Raw genomic sequence first — 12,596 nt, forward strand, 5'->3', positions numbered from 1 at the left:
AGGGAGGGGGACTTGATTGGGGGAGGGGGAGGGAAAGGGGAGGCGGCGGTGGGGAAGAGACAGAAATCTTTAATAAATAAATAAATTAATTAAAAAAAATTTTAAAAAAATAAAAAAAAAGAAGTAAAGTAAGATTGCTTGTTTTGCTATTGCGTTGTGACCCGGGCTGCCCTTAGATGTATGAGTCCCCCTTCCCCTTCCCAAATGCTTAGATTACAGGTGTACACTGCCACTCCCAGCTAAAAGCAGCTGCGGTTAAAGGTGGGTCAGAGGGAGGTAAAAGGTGGAAGCAGCAGAGCATATCCAGACTTCCTGGTTGTTGCCAAGCATCCAACCTGGTTTCCTAGGTACTGCTGTCACCTTTAGAGGCCAACTCAGTCAGTAGTGTGCTCTAAGCAGAGCAGAAGGGGTTGGACACTTAGAATTCTCATTTCTAGACTTCTGGGAGATTTTGTTTTCTCTCCTGGTTTATCTTTCTTTCTTGACATGTTCATTAATGGATTATGATAAAAGACCTAGTTTAAGGGACAGTGTGTCCAAAATGATTGTAGATCAAAAAGTCTTTATGAGTTCACTGGCTGATGTGAAGTTTGTGACTCTCTCTTGCAGAAACACAGTCACTATCTCCAGCCCCTGCCATTTAAAACCATTTCTGTTAGAATTCCCCAACTGATAGAAAATGTAGTCTGTGAAGTGGGTATTTGGAAAACACAAGGGCAGTGATGAGGAGTCAGTGAGTGGTCAGGCTGGTCCTCGTCTCACTGGGGCTTTGTGAGAGAGGAAGCTAGCAAGAGATAGGCTGGGCAGGAGCAATGGGGAGGAAGGAAAGGTGGTTCCCAAACGTCACTTCTGTGGCTCAGTGGCAAAGAGCAGTTGCCACTCTGACAGAGAACCTAGTTTGGTTCTCAGCTCTCACATCGAGTGGCTTGCAACAGCCTGTAAGTCCAGCTCCAGAGGATATGACCCATTTACTGGCCTCCAAGGGCACACACACACATGTATGCAAACACACAACACATAAACACAAATAAAAATAATATGTATTAATCTCTGAAGGGCTGGAGAGAAGGCTCAGTGGTTAAGAGCACTGGCTGCTCTTCCAAAGGACCCGATTTCAATCCCCAGCACCCATAAGGCAGCTCACAACCATCAGTAGCTCCAGTTTCAAGGGATCTGATGCCCTTGTCTGGCCTCTAATGGTATACACACATGAATGTGGTAAAGCACCCATACACATAAAATGAATAATAATAAAACTTTTTTGAAAAGCACTTCCCTAACATGAAAAAGAAATCTCCAAAAGTATGACAAGCTGTGAGAATTGCAGCATTGTCATATGGGGAACATAAAAAGGCAGGGAAGCATAGATTATAGACCAACATGGTAGCTTTCAGTATATTGGGACCTGTTCAGCTGAATAGCCATAGAAACTCTCAGCACACTGGAGAATGGAATGCTCTCAGAATTCTGGCATTCTTGAAACCAAAAGCAACTGTGTCTCGTGTCATGAAGTGGGCTGAACAGCATGCCACATGCAAAATAGCTCAAGAGCTTAAGGAATGATTAGTAAGGTTTGTGCTTCAGAGTGAAGAGGTGGGTGCACAGAAAGGCCTGGTAATCTAATGCTGGCCAGTGTGGCTCGAAAATGTCCTTACTTGGCACAGGTTTATTGGCACCTGTGGTATTTCAAACAGTCATAATCAACTCTAAATAACCTTTGTGCTTAATGTTTAAGATATAATTGTCTCTGAAAAAGAGCTGTTTTCAGAGATTATTTATTTCATGTGTGTGGGTGTTTTGCCTGCATGTCTGCATGTATGTCTGTGCATTGTGTGTGGCTACTGTGCATGGAGATCAGAAGAAAGTTGGATCCCCTCAACTGGAGTTACAGACTTGTGAGTTGGCACGTGGATGCTGGGAATGGAACCTGGGTCCCCTGCAAGAGCAACGTCTCTCCAGCCCCTGCTCTTAGGAGTTTAGATCCTGTGTCCTGTTCTTGGTGTGCTTTGCCAGAGGACCGTCAACACGCTGCTGCAGCAGTGCCTCTTCCTCCTGACTACTTGTGTGGTTTATTCCCCAGTGCAGCAAACACAGTTAATGCTTACAGTGCAAAGGAAATCCATCTTAGAATGCCTTAGATGTTGATCTTTGGAGAAATTAGCCACCCCAAATAAAACAATAAAATGAGAAAGGACATTCAGGGTGTGTTAGCATCACCCTGTTAAGCTGAAAAATGATACTCAGCTTTGATGGCTTCTGGGAGAGAAATCCAAAGTCAGCTCTGTCCAGGGAATGAACTACAGAAGTGATTTCCTTATAAGAGATCAAGATGAATCCTGTGCCGTTGAACCCGTCACATTCTGTTAGGAGGGCTGCTGTGTTCTGACCAGTAGGAATCTTGGCTGGAGTAACTGGGTCAATTCCCTTTGACACCAGCGTCTGGGCCAGCATTTTCATGTAGGGACAGTTGGGTGGCCCGGTGTTTTTGGACCTGATACTGTGACTTCTACTGTGTGGTTCTTAGTCATACAGATGGTGTGAGCCTCCCGTCATCAGCAGGATGATGCCTGACTTTGGCAGCTTTGCTCTCACATTTCCTGTCACAGGTAAAAATACCTAGGGAGGTAAAGAACCAAGTGAGAGCACTAGCTTTGCTACTGTTCTGTCGTTGAGAAATACCTTATTTCATTGTGACTGCTTACTTATTTTCCAAGGCAGTGATGAACCATATTTCTTCTAATATAAGGGCCCTTTTAAAAATATTTTAATATGGGGGCTGGAGAGCCAGTGATTAAGAGCACTGACTGCTTTTCTAGAGGTCCTGAGTTCAATTCCCAGTAACCACATGGTAGCACACAACCATCTATAGTAAGATCTGGTGCCCTCTTCTGGCCTAAAAGTGTACATGCAGATAGAGCACTCATAATACATAAATAAATAAAATGTAAAAAATTATTTTAATTTGTCTCTTTTGTAAGAGAGTGTGAAAATTTCAATAAGATATGGCATTCTTGATTTAAGTGGACTTAGGGAACACTAAAATAGTATGAAATAAATATACATGCTACATAAAAGTATCCTATTTCAGAACCCAAAGTAAGTAAGTTGGTATTATGCTTTTAAAAGTAATAGCCCAAACTGGACTTGGTAGGTAGTATACTCCATAATCCCAGTATGGAGGAGACTGAGCATTAGTTAGTGCTCATAGGTACAGAAATTTGAGATAAAAATGTACCCTACTATTGAGCTGGTGTTTCTTGCAACATTCTTAATTAGTGCTGTATGTGTTTAGATTGTTTTTGTAATCTATGATTACGTCTTTGTTTCTTTTGTTGATTCTAGGGATTGAAGTAGGATTGGACTAGAGACCCATCCCAGACAAGTGCTTGGCCATTGAGCAATTCCCTCTGCTCAGTTTTCTTATTGTTGACAAAATGACCCATAAAATCTCTGAGTGGTATAATTGTAACAGGACAGCAAGCTCGGCTGTGACAGTCATGTCTTACTCTGGGTCCTCACCATCAGTGTGGCTTCTTCTGAGTGGATGCTGTGGAAATGCAGCATGCTTCCCTCTTTTATCTAGAGGAGAGCTTCTCTATCTTTGTCCAAATCTGTTCTGTTTGCGTAAAGTGACTGACGCAGGGGCTCCAGGTCATGTCTTTCTGTATTAATACCCCTGAGTTCAGCCAGAAGCGATGGAGCTCTCCTGGCAGCACTTCCTGTGGTCTGAGCACAGCATGACATCCTGGGGAAGCATAGATGGAAACACAAGAGTCCTTCACACAGTCCAGGGTACAAAGGCAGCATCTGAAAGAAGCGGGAGGTGCCTGTTGCTGAGGCAGGCTTCATGCTGATGCTGTCCAAGCCATTCTGAAGGATAAATAGCCGTTTACTCTGTGCAAAAGAAAATGACAGATAATGTGAAAACTGCAAAAGCAGATAATGTGAAATACAGGACTGAAATTCTGTCTCCTGCCCCTCTTAGTACATAGAGCTGGTGTTTGCAAAGGGTTTGCAGGCCCAGAGAATTTACTTTTGAGATTTGTTTGGGAATGCAAAGAATGGCTTAGAAAACACAGAGAAATGTGAGAAATAGGTAGATATTAGCTATGTGATAATAATTACAGCAGTTGTATGGCACACATGCCTGTTGGCAGACTATTACAATAAGACAGCAAGTTCAGCTCTCCACCATTGTGCTTCTGAGAGTCTTTCTGTGTACTGTGCAGCTGGTGTTGCAGCTCACCAGGACATGCAGGTTCTGTTGAAATACTGGCGTTCACACAGCTGGGAGATAGCCTGGAGCATACGCTACCTCCCACTTCACCTCTCTGGATTAGAGATTTGAATGATAGAAGGGTACACATACCAAAAGAAACCAGCCAACACTTTTATCACTTGGACTTTATATATAGAAAGACTTTCTGATGCAATAAAAGGCACATAAGTTTTTTTTTTTTTTGTGGTGGTAGGAAAGCAGTATAAATTTGCCTCTTGGCAATTTGTATCTTATATCCCTAATATATGAAAAAAAATTAGGGAAAATAAAACTGGAAGTTGGTGGGGAAGATGAACAAATGACTTGAAGGTTTGTTTTACCTCAGTGGGTTAAAGGCACTTGCTGCCCAGCCTGATGGCTTGAGTTCACTTCCTGAGACTCACATGGTGGAAAGAATGGACAGGTTCTGACCTCTACATGATTACTTAGAAAAGAAAACATTCGACAGGACTCATCCCCCCACCCCCATGGCGTTGGAGCAGAAGTTGAGGGCTCACATCTTGAGGTAAAACCCCAAGACAGAGAGCTAACTGGGAATGGCATGGGCTTTTGGAACATGAATAAAGCCGTGCTCAGCAGGCGTGCCGCCTGAGAACTGGCCTGAACGGCATTTGATTATAGTGCTTTCTTCACGTAAACGCTCCCAGTCTAAAGACCAGACAACTAGAAACAGGTACTGAACTCAAGTTAGAAGATGTTATAATCAATATAACAATTTTGAAGTAGCTGTTTATATAGCATAATATAGATTCAGTGAGTGAATAAAATATTGGGGGCATTGTTAAAAGGAAGTTACAAATGGAAAGGGGGACATTAGAAGGAATTTTTGGGGCTGAATGAAGTCAGAGTATCAGGGACTCATTTTTAATGCACATATAGATAGAAATAGATATGGACATGTGCACAGATACTTGTGTTTGTGTTCCGTCGACCCCGAAAGGCCCAATAATACCAAGAGCCGCTAGTTCAGGATCCTGGTTCCTGAATGCTGCATATCTGCCATTGACAGGAGCTCCTGAGAGAGCTGTGCAGGACCAGGCCTGGACAGGGAAGGTTACTAGGTGACTCCCAGATGATCATTGGACACGCTGTGTCAGGAAACCATAACTACCAAAATGAAAAGTATCCAAGAGCCAGGATGCCAGTAATTTGCCAACAAATGCTGACACCAGGAGAGTCCCAGAGTAGATGGGGAACCAGTGAATGTGTTGATTCCCTAAGTAATAAATATCTCACCCAGGGTCATGATGCAGTTAAGACTCATCAGTGGTCAGGCCTTAATCCCAGCACTTGCGAGGCAGAGACAAGTGGATTTTTGTTCAAGGTCAGCCTGGTCTACAGAGCAAGTAGAGTATGTGTTGGGGAAGAAACAAACAAACAAAAACAAAGAAGACGAACCACGTGGATTAATTTAACAGACATTTAACTGAATATTCGAAGGTACTGTCACCAATAATAGACAGGTATGTCTTGATACTATGTTTTTAGAATGGCGCATTCTTTGTGGTGTCCCTGTCAGAGTATATACCTGGATCTAATAAGAACATATCAAAGCTGCAAACATTTGCGGACATTTTATAAAAATAGGCTGTGCGACACTGTCATGACAATGAAAGACAGGAAGACTGAGACACTGTCCCAGATTATAAGAGGCTAAAGGATCAGGATATCCAAAAGGAATATGTGTCTAGATCAGGAAAAGCTGGTGAGAAACTATGGCATTATTGGGACTGCTAGGTTGTGAGTCAGAAAGCAGGATGGGCGCATCAATGTTGAAGTTACAGATTTTAAAAAACAAAACAAAAAAACCAAGGTCTCACTGTGTAGCCCTGCCTGACTTCTAGTTTACTTTTAATTTAAGATCCCTTTGCTGCTGCCTCCTGAGTGCTGGAATTTAAAGGTTTCCTAGAGCACACCTGGATACACTTCCAGATTTTGATAACTGAACAGAGAATAAGAGAAAAATTATTATTCTAAGGAAGTATTAATAAGAAGTGGATATTCGTTGATTTCACCCCTTTGCTTAGAGCTAATGCTAAGGAGATAATTAGATGTGTTCTAAAGTGAAATGTTGAATTATTCTTATTGTGGACAGTAGTAGGAAAAATAGAAACAACCTAATATTTGATATTAAAGGGTTGCCGAAGTTGTAACCTGTTAACTCCGGGAAGTGCTGTGGAGCCCTTTAAAGTCAGGATGCGGAGCCGTTTATTTGTGTCATTAGGGAGCTGGTACAGGTCACAGAAGGAAATGGCTGAGAAACCCCTAGGAAGGGAGAGAATTCTAGGGATCTGACTTGAAGTTCAGACTCTCCTTTCTGGGTCATTGTCCTTAGCTCCCATCAGCCCTGGGACCTACACTTTCTGACTCTGAGTTAGATTTCCTCAGACATGGATATGACTGGACGAGCTCATCTGAGGTCACACTTAAGAGCAGAGAAGCTGGGCAGTGTGGTGCATGCACCCTTTAATCCCAGCACTTAAGAGGCAGAGGCAGGCAGATCTCTGTGAGATCGAGGCCAGCCTGGTCTACAGGAACTGGTTCCAGGACAGGCTCCAAAGCTACAGAGAAACCCTGTCTCAAAACAACAATAAAAAATGACAGAGAAGCCTGGGAGGATGTGTCTGGAGCCATTCCTGGGCAGGAGAAACTGTCAAGTGGGGAAACCTTGGATTTGCTCCACCTCAGCAGGATCTGTAAGAGCATCTTTATTTCCTTTCAGTCCTTGTGTGTGAGGGGGCAGTATACATGTTTGTATACACATGTTTGTGTTGGTGTGAGTGGGTGTGTGCTTGTGTGTGTGTACGTATGCAGGCCAGAGGTCCAAGTTGAATGCCTTGTAAAGAGGCTCGTTTACAAAGCAGTGACAGAATGCATCATGCTGTGTGCGGAACAATCAGGGTTTTGTTGTTGTTGTTGCTTTTTATTTATTTATATATTTACTTATTTATTTTGTAGTGGGGTGAAGAAGCCAGAATTCTGTTTGGAATATGCTAATTTTGAGGTTCCTATGACAAGTGCAAGAGGCCAGAGCCATGTGCAGGCTGCAAAATGAGTAACATGTGCCCTTGTGACTTTTAGACTAGAATCATCCCTTCTGTCCCTGTGGCATAGACCTGAGGGAGTTCTTTTTGACAGCTAAGAGTACCCTAGGCTACTTTTGTTGGAAGTGCTCTAATTCAAAATTTTCCGTGTAGGACAGTAATTATTTCCTTAGAATTAATTCCAGTCCACGTAGAGGCTGGACTCCCTCTGGGCACAGGTGCTTGCTGGACTCATGCCCCCTCTAGTCAGCCCTTTGCTGTGTCCCAAAGTTGTGCACTCAGTCTTCACTGTTCTCTATAAAATTGCCCTTGACTTCTTTTGTTTCTATCTTTGATTTTTATCTTAATTGATCTGAATCAAAAGATAAATAAAACCACCTAAACCTCCCCTTTGGCATTTTTAACAATCTAAATACCAATCAATAGTTCATTCCTCAGATGTTACCATCCAGCACAAGTACAAATAAATCCATATGTTATCTTTTCAGATATCCACACAGAAGCGGTTCAGGCTGCTCTGGCAAAGCACAAAGAACAAAAAATGGCTTTGCCCATGCCCACCAAAAGGCGGTCCACATTTGTCCAGTCTCCTGCGGATGCTTGCACTCCTCCCGGTAGGTTTATCGGAACCTTTCTCTTTGACAGTTACTCTCTGGGTGTTTGGACATGTACCTTTTTCTCTCTGAGGTGGACCTGGAGCTCAGCACACATCATCCCGTGAACCTGTGCAGTGCTCTATGTTGTCATTTTCTGCACAGCACAGAGCATAGCATTCCCAGACCTGTGCACAGCACAGCTTCCTTCTGAATCCCAGCGTTGACTGGCCTGTGACACCCACACTCATGTCACCAGCAGCACGGGCCAGGCCCTTCTGTGAGGACGATATGGCTGCTTTGTGTCACAGATATTAACCCATCCTCAGTTGATGCTTCATCTTAATTCAACAGCCAACATAGGAGTAGACGTGGAATAGAGTTTTGTTTCACTAAAAATTTTAGGAGGTCATTAATACAAATTTGAAATAGATCTGAAAAAATAAATATCCTTTAATATGTTTGTATCTTTAAAGTTTTCCTTTTTAACAGTGAGGTCTTTTTCCATTGTGAATTTAGAAGTTAGAACTTTAGATCCTAGGACCAACTAGACAGTTCTCAAATTTCTTTCCTGTTCAAAATGTTTCATCAAATTTATGAAAACCTTATTTTTTCTTAGATCAAATACCAGATAATATTCTTTAATAATTTGTTTATTTTATGTATATTAGTGTTTTGCTTACATGTATGTATGCACACTGAGTATATGCCTTGTGCTCTTGGAGGCCAGAAGAAGGTAACAGGTACCCTAGAACCAGAGTTACAAACTGTTGCAGGTGCTGGGAACTAAATCTGGGTCCTGTAAGAGCAGCAAGTGCTCTTAGCCCTCCCCTCAACAGCATGGATTTGGATAGCCTCCCTGGAGGGCTGCACTGTGTGGTTGGTTTCTTGTTCACAGCTGCCATGCTGAGCTATGCTTATGGATTCAGGCTCACGTCAACAGTTTTCTCCTAGGTTTTGACTAACTTCTCAGAGCACTTGGGTTTGCTGTGGGCTCATTAGCTGTGTGTGCTCTTTTCCCTTCACATTTGTGGTGTCAATATGTTTGAAAGAGAAATAGCTCTGTGGCTTCAAGTGTTTCTCAGAATGTAACTGTAACACAGGATACCTCTAGCAGACTAACACAATGTGGCACTTTGTGTCCATAGTGGTGCACACTTCAGACCCACGCATTCAGAATCTTGGATGGGTTCCCTTCCACATTTGTATAGAGTTCAAGTTGGGTCCTCGGGCACAAAGGGGGCTCTCAGTCTCGAAGCCATCCATGTTGGCAGATCCCCTGCAGCATGGCTGAAGGTTCAGTTTCAGTAAATGGCAAAGGGTGGGAAACAACACAACATACAGTTCTTAGAAGCAGCCCTCTCCTGGCCCCCGTCAAGGCGGTGTGGGTCCAGAGTAAATGGCTCCTCTCATGGCTGTGGGTTAAAAGCGAGAGTGCCCCACAGGATCAGGGAGGGCCTTTTATCATCCCTTTCTTAAGCATCACTGCCAGAGGGGAGCTCAGTGGCCCTCGAAAGAAGTCACAGCTGTCCACTGCTGAATGGAACCATAGTCCTTCGCAGTCGGTCCACTGCAAGCCTCTGAACTCTAAACATGCATTCTCTCTCTCTGTGGAACCTTCAAGATGAAGCATATGTTCTTGACCACGTTACACATGTTAATAATTTCATAACAACGACATGGTTCTCTCTCCTAAGGCCCAGAATCAGCAGAGGGGGTGAATAGGCTTTTTCTCCATTTACCTTCTGTTCTAGAGGTTTCTGAGTAGGAATTGAAACACTTCCATATGCTATTAGGGACATCTATGTTGCAAGTAGGAAATTTTTCCCAAGAGGAGATGTTGAGGCTCCTCTCGAGCAGCCTCACACAGCCCCGGGAGGTAGACCCTGGTGTTTTCATCCAGCGATTCTGCACATACCAAGTACAAGTACTCTGCTCCAGAGAGGGCAGGCAGGAGGCCATGTCATTAGGAATCTGCCAGCATCTTTCATGTTAGCAGTGGAGTTTGCCATTCTTTCTGGGTGGTGGTAGTCCAGGCCCAGCACTTGGCGGGGGTCAGGGGCAGGTTAATCTATGAGTTCGAGACCAGCTTGCTACAAAGAAAATTCCAGGATGGCCAGGGTTACCAGAGAAACCCTGTCTCAAAAAACAAAACAAAAGAGCATCAACTAACTAATCTTGCCATGTTGCAGTTTAAGACACTGACAGCGTGTCCAAGGACCTGTGACCTCTAATTCAGATATCAGTTTTGTATGGCTTATCTACTTTTGCTAGCCCCAAGTACCCAAGTTAAGAGGCTGTATTCTAGGAGTGGGAAGGAGGAAGAGAGAATACAGGATTGCTCATCACTCAGTGTTTTTGAAATCAGCTTCTGGCCAGTTATAAAAATGATCAAAAGGTGGGCAGCTGGAGAGATGGCTCCATGGAGTTTGGATCATCCAGCCCCGTCATATCCACCCCAGCAGTGCATGGGGAGGATGCAGGTGGATACTGGAGTTCATTGACCAGCCGGTCAGCTAGCTGAAACAGCAAGGCCCACGTTCAGAGGGAAACCCTGCCTGAAAAATACTGTGGAAATGTATTGAAGAAGACTTCTGGTGTCGGCCTCTGGCCTCCCAGGCTCACTCTGCAAGGGCACCACTCAACATACAATCCACCTCATGCGCACACACAAAAAACCAATTTACCCCACAGTGTGCCACATGAGCCCGTTTCACAATAGTTTAGCCTTTGCTCTTTGTACTGCACACAGCAGGTTTGAAGGTTCTTCCTCTTCATGAGCTGTGTTGTGTGGATCTCACTCCGGGACACTGACCACTCTGCTACTTTCCCTTTGGGAGGTGTCCAGCCACCTGGATTCCTAACCTGATGAAAATTAGAGCTACCTGATCCAGAGGGCTTAAGGAGGAAACCCCAGAGATTTTTTTATTTCTCTTACGGCATCATTTAGTTTGGAAGCAGTGGTAAATGGTGTGGGAAATGATCTGTCTTCTTTCATGAATAGCTCTCAGGTAAAGATGTCAGCCAGCATACACTAACCTGCCGTGGGCTTGAAAGTCTAAGTTCTCTAAGTGTGTCATGAGTCCTAGTTTGAATGCTGTGCCCTTCCCCATCTTTTAGGCTGCTTGAATTACTATTGCCCAGTTCTCTTATGTGCTGAAATCATTTACTGATGTCATGCAGCAATGACCTCGGCTTTCTCTGTGGAGGTTCTTGGTGTAGCACCATTGCCCATTCATATAGGAAAGCAATGCCAGCCACAGTAATTTATTTACTCATTCCTGCTTCTGAGCTTTTTCTGTGGCGGTGGGAGCTTATTGTTTGCTCCTGCAAGAGTGGCCAGGTGACCAGATAAACTCCAGCACCGTGACCCCAGGACTGGCTCTAGAGGAGGCATGTTTTGTGTAGATGTGTGGGGTCCTGAATAGGGTCTTGCTTGGCAGTGATAATTATCTTGGGGTGGAAGACAAGGGTAATTTCCTCTCCCTAGTTCTGTTTTCAAGCCTTTACACACTGTCAATCTCTTTCCCTATATGTCTTTATGTTGAAATGATGTCCTTTTTTGGGGGATATTGTTAGTTTTCCATCTACCTCAAGGATGCTTTATAGAATTATTTTTTCTTTTACTGTGCCAAGAACTTTCACATGGCAAAGACTGCCCTGCCCGACTTGTGTTTCTCCTCTAAGTAAGGAAGAGCAGATGTTCTATAGCCATGTGACAACCAACGTTCACAGTCGCTGAGTGACTTGCTCATTGTAAAATAGTAGCGATCAGACTCAGTTTTGTTCCTGAGTGTCACAGGTAGGAAATCCCTTTACTTAACAGCTGCCCACGTATGCACAGTACTAGAATAGTATACATTAACTAGCCATTGCTCCAGAGAGCTACACACCAAAATACCTTCCAGTCAGTTAAATGTTACTTGAAAGGGAATACCGAGGCTGGGGATGAGGCTCAGCATACAGGAAGTCCTGGGTTCAATCCCGAGAACCACACGACAGGATTGGTAGCACAAACCTATAATCCCACATGCAGAAGGTGCAGGATCCTCTTTAGTTACATTCTAAGTCTGAGGCCAGCTTGGGGTACATAGACCCTACTCGCCCCCCAAATGAAAAAGACTAGTGAAAAAGAGAAGTCTTAAAGACTACCAGCTTGCAGAATTGCCCAAGGATTATAACTAACTTAAAACCACACAGTAAACAGTGGCTAGACTCCAGCCCAGTGCTGGGTCTGGCTTGTTTGGCAGTGTCCTTTCATTGTCCACAGGCAGTAAGCTGTAGTCACATGTGCTTCAGGAGCTCCTTCAGGAGCATTTGGTGTTCCTTAGGCCGACGTAGAATACAAAACCACCGTGCCATCAGGCTACATTTGTGTTCTTCAATAGCTTTTTGTAAAATTATGATTTGCTAATGAAAGCAATCTCATACTTAGTGCTATTTATACATTTCATGTACTGTTCAGAGGGAAGTAGAGATAGAGGGCATGCGGGCACAGGACTGAACTAGGAAAATGAACTTAGGGGCTGGAGAGATGGCTCAGTAGTTAAGAGCACTGACTGCTCTTCCAGAGGACCTGAATTCAAGTTCTAGTACCCGCATGGCAGCTCACAACTGTCTAAGATCTGACATCCTCATGAGGACATACATGTAGCAAAACACCAATGCAAATAAAATAAA

General features: G+C 43.8%; 1 protein-coding gene across 4 annotated transcripts in view; it reads left to right on the forward strand.

The window, feature by feature from the left end:
* Dip2b (disco interacting protein 2 homolog B) overlaps positions 1-12,596 on the forward strand; it is a 192,750-nt gene that overhangs the window by 87,510 nt on the left and 92,644 nt on the right. For all 4 annotated transcript variants that reach the window (XR_007588789.1, XM_050122406.1, XM_050122407.1 and 1 more), the window contains exon 4: positions 7,812-7,937. Coding sequence is in view for 3 of the 4 variants with exons in the window: in XM_050122406.1 (XP_049978363.1) it covers positions 7,812-7,937 (126 nt within the window). In the remaining variant the exon portion in view is untranslated. The remainder of the gene's footprint in view (positions 1-7,811; positions 7,938-12,596) is intronic.

Source organism: Alexandromys fortis, unplaced genomic scaffold (assembly GCF_014885135.2).
Source record: "Alexandromys fortis isolate MF-2015 unplaced genomic scaffold, M_Fortis_MF-2015_v1.1 scaffold_216, whole genome shotgun sequence".
Classification (NCBI taxonomy): Eukaryota; Metazoa; Chordata; class Mammalia; order Rodentia; family Cricetidae; genus Alexandromys; species Alexandromys fortis.